The following is a 15,691-nucleotide window of genomic DNA, read 5'->3' as shown; positions in this document are numbered from 1 at the left end:
GCTCTCCCTTTTCTCTGCAGGAGGAAGACATCGAGTACTATGACTCCAAGGCTGACACTGAATACGTGAGTGCTGTCCCTCACTGCACTGCAGGCACAGTGACCACCCCATCACAGTGCTGAGCGCCTTGCCGAGACTGCCCCAGCACCGTGCCAGGGAGCACAGCACAGCATTCCTTACATCCAGTGTAATGACTCTGTGATGTGCAGTGTGCCCAATGTCCCCCCTTTGCTGTGGTGGCATCTGTCTACCAGCTCAGAGCCCGCAGCACCAGGTGGGCAGGTTGCTCCATTGCCTGCAAAAGTTACTAAAATTAAAGCTGGCATCTGAAATTCAAATGAAGAGCAAACCTTTAATTAGAGTCTGAATCTAATTCTCTGCCCCCCTCCCAGCACAGCCGTCCTGTGATTTCTGGCAATCAGTGCTTTAAATACAGACCCAACAGCTCCGCTCTCCCGGCACTCCCAAGGGGGCTGGCATTTGCCGGCTCCTCCACACGGCAATGGTGACAGTGATGGCACTCAGGTGCCACGCTGTGGGCACACCGTGCTCTGTCAGCAGTGGCTTCTGCCCCATGGCCCTGCTTTGCTGGCAGGTGATGGGTCACCCAGCTCCTGTGTTGTGCCATGCTGTGGGATCCTTCCGAAACAGGGGCTCACTGGCTTAGTGATGCTCTTAGGGCCACAGAGGAGCGGGTGTCAGCGGCAGCGATCCGAGCTGGCAGCTCCTGGCTGTTAATTTTGGGATTAGCCATTCCTGCAGATGAGGAGAGCACCCTGGTCACATTAGGCAGGATTAGGAAATAGGAAGCATCTCAACCTCAGAGCTGTGAGCATTGGGGCACCAGGGAGAAACCCTGCACCTCACGGTGGCACCATGTCCCTGGGGACCACAAAGCACAGCTCCCTGCGCACCGGTCCTTCGCCAAGAGAGGCGGCATGTCCCTGGGGAGGAACAGCCCTGCACTCCCATCATCAACCACACCATCCCTCCCATGGGGAAATATCCAGCAAAATTTGGGGTGTCCTATTACCGAGGCTTGTGGGTTTGGCAGGGAAGGCGCTTCCCTATTGCTGTTGCTGCTTGCCAGCGAAATCCTAGCAAATTTAATCCCAGTAAAAATAATGGCGAGAAAAGAAGGTGATGCTGAAATAAAAAAGGAGAGAGATGATACCAGAAGGTCTAAATGGAACTAAATAGTGCTCTTTCCATCTTTTCTTTATGTAGCTTCAATTTTGATATTTAAATTGAGCAGGATCTAGCTGAAATGGAGTTAGTTCTGATGGACAATGCCTATTCAATGTAACTGGGGCTTATTCACAAGCCTTACGCTGGCTTTAGCTACAGTGAGAAGGAAATGAGCTTCCTATTCATTTTGCTTGCACCTCAGCTCCACTATCTTCCTAAACAGATTTTGGATTTCCAAGTGGTTTTTAACAAATGGGAACATCAGGAAATTTTCTTGGGTGTCCTCATGGCTCTCAAAATGTTGGCAGAAGAGGAGTTTTCACCTTTCCCCACTAGCAAGGGCCATGGGGTTTATCCAGGGAGAAGCATTCTAGTCAGCAGATTAGAGCACCCTTGGATGGGTGTTACAGGCAGAACAACGCAGAAATAAAGTGATTTTCCATCTTAAGCATTGTGTTCATGGCAGAGGATGGTGCTTAAGTCACAGCTGAGGCCAAATTCCCTTGGGATGTACTGTTTCCTGGTGGAGGGCAGCACAGCTCCATGAAGGTATCCTTGCCCCAAGGTCAGCCCTGCACACCCATCCAACATCTCAAGGTCCCAGAGAGGGATGAGAGCGAGGGGCTGGTGATGGGAGGCTCTGTGCCAGCTTCAGCACCCTCTGGTTCAGGGGAGGCACGGAAGGCAGGGGCTGGGGCTGCAGGCAGGGGCTGCGGCTGCAGGCAGGGGCTGGGGCTGCAGGCAGGGGCTGTGGCTGCAGGCAGGGGCTGTGGTTGCAGGCAGGGGCTGGGGCTGCAGGCAGGGGCTGCGGTTGCAGGCAGGGGCTGTGGTTGCAAGCAGGGGCTGGGGCTGCAGGCAGGGGCTGTGGTTGCAGGCAGGGGCTGGGGCTGCAGGCAGGGGCTGTGGTTGCAGGCAGGGGCTGGGGCTGCAGGCAGGGGCTGCGGTTGCAGGCAGGGGCTGCCCTCTCACTGCTCACCCCGCATGGTCCATGCAGCAAGGAGAGGGAGGAGGGGGGAAAAAAAGCCCCTAAATGTCAGCAGCAGATGAAGGGTGTTGGAAAATGTAATCTTCTAACTTTCTCCACTGATGTGACATTTGGATTTCCTCCCGATAAGCTATCAGCCCCACAAGTTTCTTTCTTTTGCCTTTTGCCTTTTTCTTCTCCCCCCCCCCCCTTCTCTCCTCTGGCTGGTAATTTAAAAATAAATGGTCTAGAAAGATCTCTAAACAGTACCTTTGGCAAAGATTAAAAAAAGCAAAGGGGGACGGGAGGAGGCTGGCGGGAGAGGCTGATTGTTATTTATAACCTGGGCTGCTATAAAAGCAGGAATGTGGCTGGAGAACGCACCGTCTCCCTCCCTGGCTCTGCAGCACTGCCTTTCAGGAAAAGCTGAGGTGTTTAAGAAGGAGAAAGGGCCTTTTGCACGGGCCTGGACTTCCTCAGCCGTGTGCTGAGGGCTGGCGTTTGTATGCATTATTAGTAGTTATCACAGCATGTTGATATGAATGTTTCCCTGGCTTTTCCGGACTTAGCATGGATGGGTGCCCCTGGGAAATGTAAAAGGATGTGCTGGGATCTGGGTGAGATGTATTCGAGATCAGGTGGGGAGGACAGGATGTGGGATGCAGGGATGCTGTCGGGGTGCTGTGGTTCACCATGATAGAGCCAGGGGTACAAGGAGGAGCACTGCAAGGGAGGGCTGCAGCTGCCCGGCTGGTCCGGAGCCGTGACACCCCGGCCAGCATCCCAGAGCATCCTCCTGCACCGTTGGCCACATCAGCCCTGTGTTTGTCATCGGTGCTGCCATTTAAGCAGTCATCATTAGCTGTGATGGCTCGTTCCCATGGAGATGAGCAATGAACGGGGGTGTCTGCATCCTGCCGAGGCATTGCTGCTGCACCAGGTCACATCCCTGGCTCGAGCCGCAGCTCCAAACGCCAGCACTCTTGGGGACCCCCAGTAGCCCATGTGCCTGGGGCAGGCTGGTGCTCCTCAGCCAGCACCAGCCTGGATGTGAGGGAGGGCAGCTCCTTGCCTGGAGCATGGCAGCCTCCAGTAAGGCTGTCGCATGGTGCCAGTGCTGCTCACCGGGTGTTGAGGCACCTCTGGGTTTTGGCCCCTGTCCATCATTTTGGGGGACTAAAGAGCAGATGTTGTGACTCTCAACCCCGCTGCTAAAGCACTGAAGGTGGCAAAAGCTCTCGGCACGCGATGACTTCTTACTGAAGCAATAAATACATATAATATTGATAGATTGCCATCGAGTCCATTTCTAATGGTGTGTAGCACATAATATATTCAATCTGTAGCATCTATTTGTGTTACGTTGTACATACCATACCAGATAAATAGATGTTCCCAAGTCCTTTGGAAATGTAATGATGAGAAATGCTGCAGGATGTGGCTAGTGGCCTCCTGAGATGCTCGCAGTTAAACCAGTGTAAATCCAGGAGAACCTGAATCATCTTCTCCTTTGCTCTAATCAAAATTTAATGCAGAATTTCTTCCTCCAGCCCTCCTAAGGCAGCTCCTTGTAGCTCCAGCATAGCACAGAGATGCTCCATCCCTGCCCTGGCTGGTGACAGCTCTGCTGCCTTCATCCAGGTGGAAATGACCCCATTTCGGGGGCTAAATTCAGCCTGGTTTAAACAGGAGTAACTCGGTTGAGGTCGGGAGATTTATGGATAAAGGATAAGCGTAGTTTAGATAACATCAGCTCTTTCCTCGGGTCTGTTTGCCATATAGGTGTCAGTGATGCATGAAGTGTCCTACGTATAGATAGCTGTATATTTGTCTCCAAGATCTATACATATGCCTCTTTACAGGTACATGAATGAGAGCAGCCAGACAGCGCCAGACCTGGCAGAATACAGATTAGCCCCTCAGAAGTGGGTGATATAACGGAATAGTGATAAACAGGGGAGCAGTAATTACCCACAGTGGTTCCAGCTCTCGTGAAGTGGGAATAACCCTGCCAGCCTGGAGGAAATAGGGACGATTGGATTCTGCCAGCTGCCAGCAATGGCAGGGGCAGCGGGTGCGCTGGACCCAGGCAGGGTGCCCTGCTGATTTGGGATGGGGAGGGACCGGGACGTGTCACCAGGACTTTGTTGGACTCAGAAAAGGGTTTAGTGTCAAAGCAGAGCTCTTGGTGCTGCAGGTGCCCTCAGGGCCACCTTCTAAAGCCTGTTTTCAGCAGGCACCTCTGAATCACTGTCTGGTGCTTGGAGAGGTTAGCAAGGGCGAACTGTTGTGTGTGTGCAACTACTTTCAACCTGAGACCTGAGCCCCACATTGACAGCAGGTTTGGGGCCAGATCTGCTCTCTCCATAGCCAATGGCCCACAGCTGGGCAGAGGGATCCGGCAGTGGGGTTTGTGCCTTTTCTCTGGATTGCAATTGAGAGAGTAATCTGGCTCTTTATCTTGGAGACATGGCTCAGGGGAGGTGGGGACGGCCCCTGCCTGCCTCCCGCTTGGCTACTGCGGCTGTAATTGAGTTCAGCATCTTTCTGAGCAGGGGGATCAGCTCGGCAGCGTGTTTACACTCCCAATCCATCGGCTGGAATTAAAGCCCAAACCTTGCATATCAATCCTGTTACTCTCCTGAGCTGTGGCGAATGGTTTGGCCACCCCTCACAATGTCAGGGGAATGTCACTGCCTGGGTGGCCGGCTGGAGCTGGTGCAGGAGAGGTGGCATCTCTGCAGCGTCTGCAAAGGGGCAATGGGGAGGAGGCCAGCATGGGTGCTAAGCGAGCTTCAGAGTTTATTCCCCCAGCATGTCGTTTTCCTTTTCATATATAGCTTTCCCAGGAGAAATTCCGATGTTTTGTCCCCAAGGTTTTGTCAGGAGGAGCCTGGCTGGTGGGAGAGCTGCTTACACTGGGCCACCGAGGGCAGCAGGATGGGACCATGCCCCCATTGGTGCCAGGGTGCTGTCCCTGGCATGGCCCCACGTGAGCCCTGCCTGGAGCTGCTCGCGCTTCCAGTCATGTCCATTGTTGTTCCTGTGGGCTGATCCCTGCTACCACAATCAGATGCCTTACACAGGCTCCGGGATGGGCATCAGTCAGGGGGAGGCAAGAAGAGAGAGGCACTGAGCTGCTGCTTGAGGTGAATTCGCTCCCATGCCAGACAGCTCAGCAGCCAGATCTCCTATTCGGCCCCATCCAGCCCTGTCCCATTTGTTCCCACAGCCGGGGCCAGGGGAAGGTGGCCAGAGCCATCCTGTGTCCCAGATTGGTCTTGGCCTGTCTGCCCCTCTGCTGCCTGTGCCTGCCCACGGATGGGGCAGGTAGCTCTGTCTCTCTCCAGTGGGATGTCGCAGTGGGGCACAAAGGGCAGATGTGTCAGTATCCCCCTGCTCCCTGCCCTGAGCATCTCACAGCCCCCTGCAAACATCCCTCCCCAGGCACTGGGCTTGTGCAGGGATGCAGCCGCTTGGACTCAGCACCTTCTCCCAGGTTTCTTTGCTCCCAGCAGGATGATGGAGGCCGTTTCCCCAGCTCTGTGGTGAGGCCACCCCCTTTCTCCCATTCCCCATGAGGCCCTGTGCCTCAGCTCCATCCCTATCCCCTGCCTGCAACCACCCAGCTTCTGCCTGCACCAGCTCAGGCTGGTTCCAGAGGGGTTTTACCACCGGTGCCATGTTGGTAGCAGGGCCCCAGGAAGGTAGAGGAGGGCTGGGAAGGCGAGGGAGCGCGTTCCAGCACCGGCAGTGGGGAATTCGCCATCTCCCCACCATAATTAAATATTGTTTGCATTGCCTATTGACAGAGCGCTAAGCTGCACTCCGGTTTAATTTGTTCTTTGATAGTTGCTTTTGCTGCTAATTGATTTTCAAAGCTTTTTTTTGGTTTGGGTTTTTTTGTGTTTGATTTAATACCTGCCGGCCTACCAAAGCTGGAGAGGCAAGAGGAACGCTTGCCTCCGTGCCCTCCGGATCCCTGTGCAGGACAAATCCAGCAGGAGAGCCAGCACTGCTGGTCTCTGCAATGGGGATGAGCTTTGGGTGGCAGCACTCCCAGTGTGCATCCAGGGCTGGTACTTACGGGTGACCCCATGTGTTCTGTTCCTTCCCTAGGACGATCCTGATGGAGAAGAGATCGAGAGGGAGAAGTCCAACTCCTTGAAGCTGGAGTTCACCGATGATGCCAACTTCAAGACCAAGGTTAACTATTCCTACGCTGCCGTGCAGATCCCCACGGACATCTACAAAGGCTGTGAGTGCCCTTCCTCACCCATCCTGCTCCTCTTTGCGCTGCCTGGCCAGGCACAGCCTCCACCTCTCCTGCTTGGGGTGCTGCAGCCCCAGGGACCATCACCCTGGGGTGCCCTGGCTGGCTCTCAGTGCCAGGGCAGGCAGGCACTGAGAAGAGGCAGAGTCACCGTGTCAGGACAGAGGCGAATGTCCTTCCCCAGGGACCCTCATGAGCTTGGCGCAGGCCAAAGAGGCAAATTGGGGTTAGGGGTTGTTAGGAAGGGATGGAGAGCAAAGGAGAAATGGTAATTACTGCACAGGGTAAGGCTTGGCTGCATGCACACGCCTCTGTTCTTCCCTGTAGAAGAGTTCATCAAAGCTCAAGGAGGTTCAGAGCAGGTGCTGGGGACAATCAGGATGGACAGTCAGAAGGATGGAGCAGCTCTGTGCAGGAACAATTACAGAGGCAGCAACTCCCTGCCCATAGAAGGGAGCAAGACAGGATGGGCAGTGGAGAGGGTGAAGCAGGGATGCTTCCCCACTGGCTTGGGGCTGCTTGGGGCTGATGTCAGGAAAAGAGAGAAGCAGCTGAAATCCTGCAGGAAGCCAGCCGAGGGTGATAGCAGGACAGTGCCACGGCACCCCAGGGAAGCCCCTTCCTCCCAGGAGCACGCAGGGGCTCTCAGGCCCAAGGCCATGCCCCTGTGGCTATTGGAGGCTGCTCCAGAAAGGGGGACAGGGTCAGGAGCAGGCAGGGAGGGATGGATAGATGGATGGACAGATGGACAGCTTTAAGAGCCCGCTGCGAGGTGACACAGTCCCTGAGCTTCCAGAGCGCTCTCCTGCCTCTCCCTGCTGCCCTGGCACACGGTGACAGTCGGTCTCCATTTCCCTCTAGTGGCTGCTCTGCACTGAGCTGGGGACCGTTCCCAGCCGCAGAGCATCCTCCAGCACCCGTGGGCTGCATCCTGCACCCAGTCCCAGACCCTGCTGCTGGGGGCACCCTTTGTCCTCTGCACAGCCGAGGGCACCTCCACCCCAACACCCCCCTGGCTTAGTGGCTTCTGCTGAGGGCTCCCGAGTGGTCCCAGTGGTGACTGGAGCTGCGCTTCCATCCTGCCTGAGCAGCCCTTTCCTCATCCCCGGCACAGCCGCGCTGGTGCAATGATTCCACCGTGGTGGCAGCACTGGATTAGGAATTTGCAATTAGTTTTATTACGCAGCCGGTGCAGGGCAGGCAGTTAATGAAGCACATCCTGCGAGCGGGGTGGGCTGGCGGCGTGAGGTGTTCATTACTTCTCACCCCTGCTTGCCAGCCAACACCGCAGCTGATGCCCTGCCACGGCCACAGGCATCACCACGCACAGCTGTGGGATGAGAGCAGACTGGAGATGAACGTGCTTCAGGAGCTCACAACTGCTCAGACAGGGGTGCTGGAGGGGGGACAGGGCAGTGAGGAGTCAGCTGAGGATCGGATCCGTGTTCAGCCACACCAGGATGCTCCAAAAGGCCAGGGTGCAGGGCAGGGTGCTCAGCTGAGCTGCTGCAGCCCGGACAGTGGGTTTGGGGCCACCCATGTGCCCTGTCCTGCTGGGGGCGGCAGCAAACGTGGCCGGGCCCTGCAGGGCTGCAGGCGAGGAGCGCACCCGCCGTGGGTGCCGGCGGAGAGCCGCTATCGCTGCCTGGCACGCTAATTAAAGCCCTGCGGAGCCGCCCTCCGCCGTCACCCCTCACTACACACACAAATTACATCCTAGATGTGGTTTATTTACTGTGCCTCTTTTAATTAAACCTGCCATCGCTCGCGGGCGGGGCGGGGCTGAGCTCACCCTCATGGGGACAGGGACGAGATGGGGACAGGGATGGGGATGTCCTCCAGCCTGCACCAAGGGGGACAGGAGCCATCCGTGGGCACAGCCTCCTGTCCGATGAGCAATAGCTCATCATTCTGCATGCGGGCAGAGCGTAGGGGCTGTGTTTGTGTGAGGGATAGTATAGGGGCTGCAGTTGTGCACATGGATGGTGGAGGGGCTGTGTTCACATGCAAGGATGGTGTAGGGGCTGCATGGATGAGCAGGGATGGTTATGGGTGCTGTGTTCATGTGCAGGGGTGGTATAGGAGATGCATTTGTTTGCAGGGATGGTATAGGGGCTGTATTTGTTCACAGGGATGATATGGGGCCACATTTATGCTCAGGGAAGGTACAGGGACTGCATTCTGGCTCAGGGATGATACAGGGGCTGTGTTTGTACTTGGAGATGCATTCATGGACAGGGAAGGTTTAGATTTAGGATCTGCATTTGGCACAAGGGTGGTGTCGTTCGTGGGCCTCAAGGGGCTGGGGTGCAGGGGCTGGCGCTGTTGGGGACTTGTGAATGCCCAGTGTGAGCTGGCAGCAGTGCCCAGGGCTGCTCCAGGCAGCAGGAGCCTGGCAGCCTGCTCACAGACCCTTCTCTTGGGAACAACCACATCCTGTGACTGAGCCAAGCAAGAAACCATGCTAAGTGCCAGGTATCAGTGTGGGCACGGTGCTGGGAAATGGATGGGAGATATAGAGTAAATCATGGTTTGAAGGCAAAGCTGCCCGAGGGGAGAAGCCTTCTTCAGCAGTGGTGCTGGGATGGAGGGATCCAGGATTCACCCTGAGTGAAACCTGCCCAATGTCTCACCAGCACCTCAGGACCATGGTGAAGGCTTGTGCAGGTGTTTTGAGGAGGGACAAGTACAGGAGGAAGCCTGAAGAGAGCTGTATGTGCTCCTCAGACACACCAGCTCCCCTGCAGCTCTGCCCAGTGCCATGGAGCAGGGCTGCTCCTGGGAGCTCTTGCACCCCAAAACTGCATTGGGGGTCCCCTCAGGGTGTTGGTGGCTGCCTTCTCTTGCTTGCAGCACACAGCCACCACTGGCTCCTCCACACCACAGCCCCAAGGCGGCCCAGCACGGGCGCTGATGGACACCATAGGGCCCCCCCCACCTGCCCAGGGCTCACAGTACCCACAGCATTTGGGGTCCCAAGGCAGCCTTCCCAGTGGCCCTGTACCTGCCGTGCCACACCAGCCCCCCCCCCGCTCCATCAGCCTCCCTTGATTAATCACAGGCTGGGGCTGCCAGCAGCTTATCTTCTGCTTTAATAGCTGAATAATTTAAAACCGCTGTTTGCCGGCATCTTAATTGCTTCTGCGTCAGGTGCAGGAGGCAGCGGAATGCAGAGTGGGGCCGGGAGGCTCCGCACAGCCCCGCAGGGACACAACCCTTTGGTTGCCCAGCTGGGGACTGTCCCTAGGGAATGGGGCTGGCACCGGGGGGGGGAGATGGCAAACTGGCTGTCCCGAGCCAGGGGATGGGGATGGTGAGCGCACAGGGGAGTACCTGTAGGGTGGCTCAGGTATCTGGGGACACCACAGCAGGGTGATGGTGGCGCTCTATGGGAGCAGCTGCAAAGCCTCTGGGGGCTCCTCCATGGGCAGAGGGAACACACTGCCTCCCCCTCCCTGCCCTCACCATGGGGACACCACGGTCCCCATGGCCCCCAGCTCTGCTGCTCCCCACACTCATCCGCCTGCCCTGGCTCTGTCTCCCGCAGCCACCGTCATCCTCAATGAGCTGAACTGGACGCAGGCTCTGGAGGACGTGTTCATCGAGAACAGAAAGGAGGATCCCTCCCTGCTCTGGCAGGTGTTCGGCAGCGCCACCGGTGTCACCCGCTACTACCCCGGTGAGTGCTGATGGTGGCTCTGGCCAAGGGCAGCCCGGGCCCTTCTCACTGTGGGATGCAGGTGAGCATCCTCCAGTGCTGGCTCCGGGGCCACGCGGCACATGTAACCCTCCTGTTCCAAAGCCCATTGGTGTGAGCGCCCTGCCAGAGCCTGCTGCTTCCTCGGCCCTGGGCATCCCTCTCCCCCATCCCCTCTGTCCCCACTGCCTTGCTCACCACCTGCCTTCCCCCCACAGCCACCCCATGGAGAGCCCCCAATAAGATCGACCTGTATGACGTGCGCAGGAGGCCCTGGTAAGGGGGTGCAGGTGGGGAGGGGGGTCCGTTCACTGGCCCTTCCTGGGCAGGAGCAGCCAGCTCCCTCCCCTTTTCATTTCACACATGGCTAGCATTGGCAAATGGACACCCTAACACAGGCAGGGGCATCTGAGCTGCAGCTCTTGGCTCCCACTTCCCTCCCCTCTTCCCAGGAAGGCAGAGCAGGTTGGAGAGATAAAGCCTTGGATGCAGATGAAGTGTGGAGAGTTACCCCTCACCCTGTCCCCTACTCCACAGCCACTGCTGCCGGTGCTCAGTCCTGGCCAGCATTCCCATCCAGAGGGGAAAACAATCATAAGCCGGGAGGATGGAGAGAGCAATGGACTATGGTGAAGTGATAGCTGCACGCAGCCATTTAGCTGCACACTGAGTGAGGCAGGATTGAATCCCTTTAGCTCAGATAGAGGTGCTGGCTTGGCAGCAGTAGTTACCATGCTGCCCCTGGGGCTGGGGAAGCTGTGGCCTCATCCTGCCTGCGGTGGCTGCCTAAAAGTGCAGGCATGGAGGGGAAATCAGGCACAGGTCTCCAGCACCTGCCCGGGGTGCCCCATATCCCAGGGGATCCCCCGCTGCCCGGCCCCCTGCCTGCACCAGGAGCTGCCTGTCTCCTTGTCAGAAAAATGAATGGCCCTGCTCCTATGGTTAATTGTCTTTGATTGCTCCACATTAATTATTAACTGTTCTCTGCTGGGCCCTCTGTGTGGGTTACTGGCAGAGGAGGGACTGGAAGGCTGTTCAGGGCGGGTTGGGGCTGGTGATGTATACTGCCCACTAGCCAGGCTGGCCACCACCCTCTTGCCCAGCCAGCCATGGAGGAGCAGCAGCACCCTTCATGCTGGGGGGGCAGCACACCCTGGGGACACTCCTTTGGGGTCCTCTCCTGCCCCCATGCCAGGGTCCAATGCAGCACACAGCCACTGCTGCTCTGCTCTCTGCTGCCAGGCCCAGGCCCAGCAGGGACCATGGTCCTGCCTGCAGCCTCGGCAGGGCCACCAGCACGGCTCGCCTGCCTTCCCCTCCCTTGATGAATGGCACTATTAACCACAGCCTTCTCCCGTGGAGCCCAGGGTATTCATCTGCACGGGGCACTGGAGATGGATGCGCTGCCACAACCCGTTATGGGCAGCATCTTAGCTGGGCTCTGTGCTGTACCAGCAGCCCTGCCCCAGCCCTGAGCCCCCAGCCCCACCATCAGTGTGAAGCCCATGGGCAGCTGCCTGCCCATCCTGCATCCCAGCGTGGGGGAGCTTTGGGGGGGTGTAGAACCCACACTGGGAGGGACCCATGTGCCAGCATCCAGCATCCTGCCTGGGTAATCACTTGTAATTAGGGAACATCACGACCTGGGATTAGCAATCAGAGCCTGCCCCTTCCCCAGTCCTCCCCAGTAATGGTGAGTAATTGATACTAATAACACACTAATTAATTTGTGTCAGGCCTGATCCTGATCAAGCCAATAATGAGGCTCCTTTGGACTTGGTAGGATCAGGCCCCACTCAATGGGATGGGGAGGCTGGGCTTTGCCTGGCCATGGCTGGGATGGTTGCTGAGCACCACACAGGATGGCACAGCAGGGCTGGGAGCAGGACCAGGTGCTTCGAGGGGTGAGGGAGGCTTCCCTAATCATTTTCGGGGGGAGGATTTACGTAGTATTATTATTTTTCCTCCTCGTAGCTAAAAATAACCTAATCAGCCTGGCCTTTGAAGCTACCAGGGGGGTAAATAGCATCTTAATATGGATGTGTGTGTCAGCATAATCAGCACGCAGAAAAGGGCCTGTGATGATGGAAGAGTTTAGCATTTAGAGCTCATTAGGCAGATACGGTACCAAGCGGCAGGCGCTGGCGTTCTGCCGTGCTGTGCTGCATCCTCACCTCTGCTCACCCGCTGGCACCTCGTCCCTGCTCCTCCCTGTGGGTCACCACAGCCCTGGTGCACGGGCACTCAGCAGGGTCGGGGTCCCCCCCAGAATGAGTCAACGCTAGTGACCCCCCTCTGCACCCCACAGGTACATCCAAGGAGCCTCGTCCCCGAAGGACATGGTCATCATTGTGGATGTGTGAGTACACGGGTGGGGGCTGAGCCAGGCCAGGATGGTGGCACAGCTCAGTGGGGTGCCACTGTCCCACTGGTGGCCCTGTGTGGGACAGCACTGGTGGGGAGCCCCATGCCCCCTCACTGCTGAGCCCCAGCTCCCCTCTCTCCTGCCAGGAGCGGCAGCGTGAGCGGCCTCACCCTCAAGCTGATGAAGACCTCTGTCTATGAGATGCTGGACACCCTCTCAGATGATGATTATGTCAACGTAGCCTCGGTGAGTGCTGCAGGGTGGGCAGCAGAGCCAGCTCCCAGCTCCCCACCATGAGAGTCCTTTGCCCCAAGCCCCACCTGCCCGGGAGCTCTGCAGAGAGAGAAATGCCATTCCTTTCCTATTGAACCACCCACCTGCACACAAGCAAGGACACGGCTGCTGCAGGCTTGGCTGTCCATGGTGGCAACCCAGAGCTGCTCCCATCGCAGGGCGTGTGGCAGAAACGCTCCCAGGGTGGTCCCAAGCAGCCACTGACATCACTGCCCCCGTGGCGATGCCACCAGCCCCTGAGCTCGGGCAGCACTGTGGCCGTGCCACTGCATCTGTGCCTCGCTGGGCACCCAGCCCGTGCCGGCCCTCCCCTGTCTGGCCACAAGCACGCCGGCACTAATTAACGTGTCTGGCCTGGCTCCGTCAGCTGGATCGCTGCTCCCCTAATGAATGGGCCCTAGTGCCAGCAAATGAAGCCATAAGCAGGAGACAGCACCTGCTCCCGCTGCCGGCACGGCTGCTTGCACAAGGCGGGGGGGCACCCTGCAGAACCAGGGGTGCAGGTGAGCCCACTGCCAGCACCCATGCCAGGTGGCTCAGTGCTGCGTTTGACCCAAGCTAAGCCTTGGTCTCAGCATCAGCATCAGCCATCCCTGGGACATGGGATGTGGGACACTCAGGCCACCTCCCACCCGTGGGAGCTGTGTGGCGGGTGGTTTGTGCCTGCTGGGGCTGCCCCTGTCCCCGTCTGCAACCTACTCCCCTTTTGCCTCCCAGTTCAATGAGAAGGCGAAGCCAGTGTCGTGCTTCAAGCACCTGGTGCAGGCCAACATCCGGAACAAGAAGGTCTTCAAGGAGGACGTGCAGGGGATGGTGGCCAAGGGCACGACCGACTACAAGGCTGGCTTTGAGTACGCCTTCGACCAGCTGCAGAATGTGAGCTGGGGGCCAGAACGTGGGGTAGGGTGAGCAGAGTGTACCCATGGGTGCTGGGGGTCATGGGAGAGCTCTGAGTACCTGGCTGCTGCCCTGTACCTGGGACTTTGGCATCCAGAGGGCTCCTTGTCCTCCTTTGCAATGCTGGGGGGTACATCCCACTTCCCGGTGTGCTGCAGCTGAGGTTTTGCTGGAGCTGCAGCCCCTCTATGTTATTAAAAGCTGTGAGGGCTGGGCGGAGGGGGATGGAGCCAGACACCGTGCCAGAGGCAAAATAAAGATGAATGGTGCTATTAGGTGCTGAGCAGCAATAATCACAACGTCATTTCCAAGCAGACAGCGTCCCTCCTCCTGCCCATTCACCCTGACCACCCTCACCCCACTGAAACAGGCCAGGAAAAGAGATGTGTCGTGGCCAGCCCTCCTGGCCGCATCCAGCCTCAGGCACCATCTCTCTGCCCCACAGTCCAACATCACGCGTGCCAACTGCAACAAGATGATCATGATGTTCACGGACGGCGGTGAGGACCGAGTGCAGGATGTCTTTGAGAAGTACAACTGGCCCAATAAGACGGTGAGGGGCTGTGGGGTCATGTGCCAGGCTGGGGCTGCTCACTAGGGAGGGAGGGGGCTGCTCCAGCTCCATTGCCAGCTTCCTTCTTGTTTGCCTCGTCCCCGTCCTCTCTCCCTGACAGCCTGCTTCTGCTGCTGCCCTGGTAATGGGACAGCTGGCACGTCAGTGCTGTTTATAGCTGGCTCCCACACTGGCATGAGGGAGGCATGGGATGAGGCATGCCGCAGGCTGCTCAGAGGGGATGGGGCTGGTGGGCTTCATAAATACCATCCCTGGGGAAAGCACTCCCCAGCTGGGAACAGACAAACCCTCTGGGTGCAGTGATGCTCCAGCACAAGGACCCCTGGGACAGGGGGCTTTGGCCATCACAGTGATGCTGCAGCATAGGAGTGGCCATGGCTGGGTGAGGAGAGGGGCTGCCCTGCTGCCAGCACAGCCATGCATCCGCGCCTCCTGCCTGCCTGCACTTGGCTGTGGGCATCTCAGCTGTGGGCCATGGCAGGCAGTGCCACCCCGTCCCCGGGAGGGTGCCATCAGCCGGTGGGGAGGCCCGGGGTGCCCACCAGCCATCCCTCACGGTGTGCTCTGCCGCAGGTGCGGGTCTTCACCTTCTCAGTTGGGCAGCACAACTACGACGTGACCCCGCTGCAGTGGATGGCCTGCGCCAACAAAGGTGAGCGGGGCTGGCACCCAGCAGGCACGGGAGGCTGCAGGGGCTGGGCTGACCTCTCCAATGGGGGCTGGCACCGGTGCTCCGGTGTGTGCCGCTGCCAGCAAGGTGCTTGCTGCAAGCCTGGAGGGCAGCAGGGCAGCCAGGCTGCAGGACAGGCAGACGGACACCCCCCAGCTGCCTTCCTCTCTCTTCCCAAGGTTACTACTTTGAAATCCCCTCCATCGGTGCCATCCGCATCAACACGCAGGTACGTCACGGTGCAGGCAGGCAGCACTGGCCCTGCTGCAGGGTCCTGAGGCTGGCACTGAGCGTGGCAGCGAGCTGGGGAGCCCAGCCCTCAGCCAGGCCGTGCGCTGTTGAAATAAGTAATTCATCTTCTGCAGCTCCCCACGGACCTGCTGCCTTTTGAGTGACTAATTATGAGCCATCAGGCATTAATGAGCACACAGCAGAGCAGAGCGCAGGCGGGAGTGGGAGCAGGCAGGGCCACCCCAGCAGCGGCCCATTCAGCATGTGTGCCCACACCTCATCCCACTGCCCCTCTCCTGCCCCTTTTCCATATCGGATGCACATGGTAGGCAGGCAGGTGGTGAGGGTACCTGAGCAGGGCAGCCCCTCGGGGCAGGGTTGGCATCATGGCACAGGGACTGCGCCCTGCCCAGAGGTCTGCCTGGGCAAGGAGAGCCAGGATAAGGGAAACCTGCCTCAGGAGAAGATCCCAAAAGGCCGGGATGGATGGGAGCTGGGAGAGCTCTGGCTGATGCTTCCTGGGGAGCCCCTGCCCTGC

At 58.1% G+C, this 15,691-nt stretch overlaps 1 protein-coding gene across 2 annotated transcripts in view; it reads left to right on the top strand.

Moving 5' to 3' along the window:
* Positions 1 to 15,691, top strand: part of CACNA2D2 (calcium voltage-gated channel auxiliary subunit alpha2delta 2) — a 201,859-nt gene that overhangs the window by 170,664 nt on the left and 15,504 nt on the right. For both annotated transcript variants that reach the window (XM_061357268.1, XM_061357269.1), the window contains exons 5-14: positions 21 to 65; positions 6,272 to 6,410; positions 9,973 to 10,104; positions 10,341 to 10,398; positions 12,431 to 12,481; positions 12,634 to 12,733; positions 13,499 to 13,657; positions 14,124 to 14,231; positions 14,826 to 14,904; positions 15,102 to 15,151. In XM_061357268.1, the coding sequence (XP_061213252.1) occupies positions 21 to 65; positions 6,272 to 6,410; positions 9,973 to 10,104; positions 10,341 to 10,398; positions 12,431 to 12,481; positions 12,634 to 12,733; positions 13,499 to 13,657; positions 14,124 to 14,231; positions 14,826 to 14,904; positions 15,102 to 15,151 (921 nt within the window). The remainder of the gene's footprint in view (positions 1 to 20; positions 66 to 6,271; positions 6,411 to 9,972; positions 10,105 to 10,340; positions 10,399 to 12,430; positions 12,482 to 12,633; positions 12,734 to 13,498; positions 13,658 to 14,123; positions 14,232 to 14,825; positions 14,905 to 15,101; positions 15,152 to 15,691) is intronic.

Source organism: Neopsephotus bourkii, unplaced genomic scaffold (assembly GCF_033783945.1).
Source record: "Neopsephotus bourkii isolate Nb327-2 ecotype Australia unplaced genomic scaffold, CSIRO-AGI_Nbou_v1 NB_887, whole genome shotgun sequence".
In the NCBI taxonomy this organism is placed as follows: Eukaryota; Metazoa; Chordata; class Aves; order Psittaciformes; family Psittacidae; genus Neopsephotus; species Neopsephotus bourkii.
Note: the sequence above shows the minus strand (reverse complement) of the source record. Positions and strands in the feature narration are given on the sequence as shown.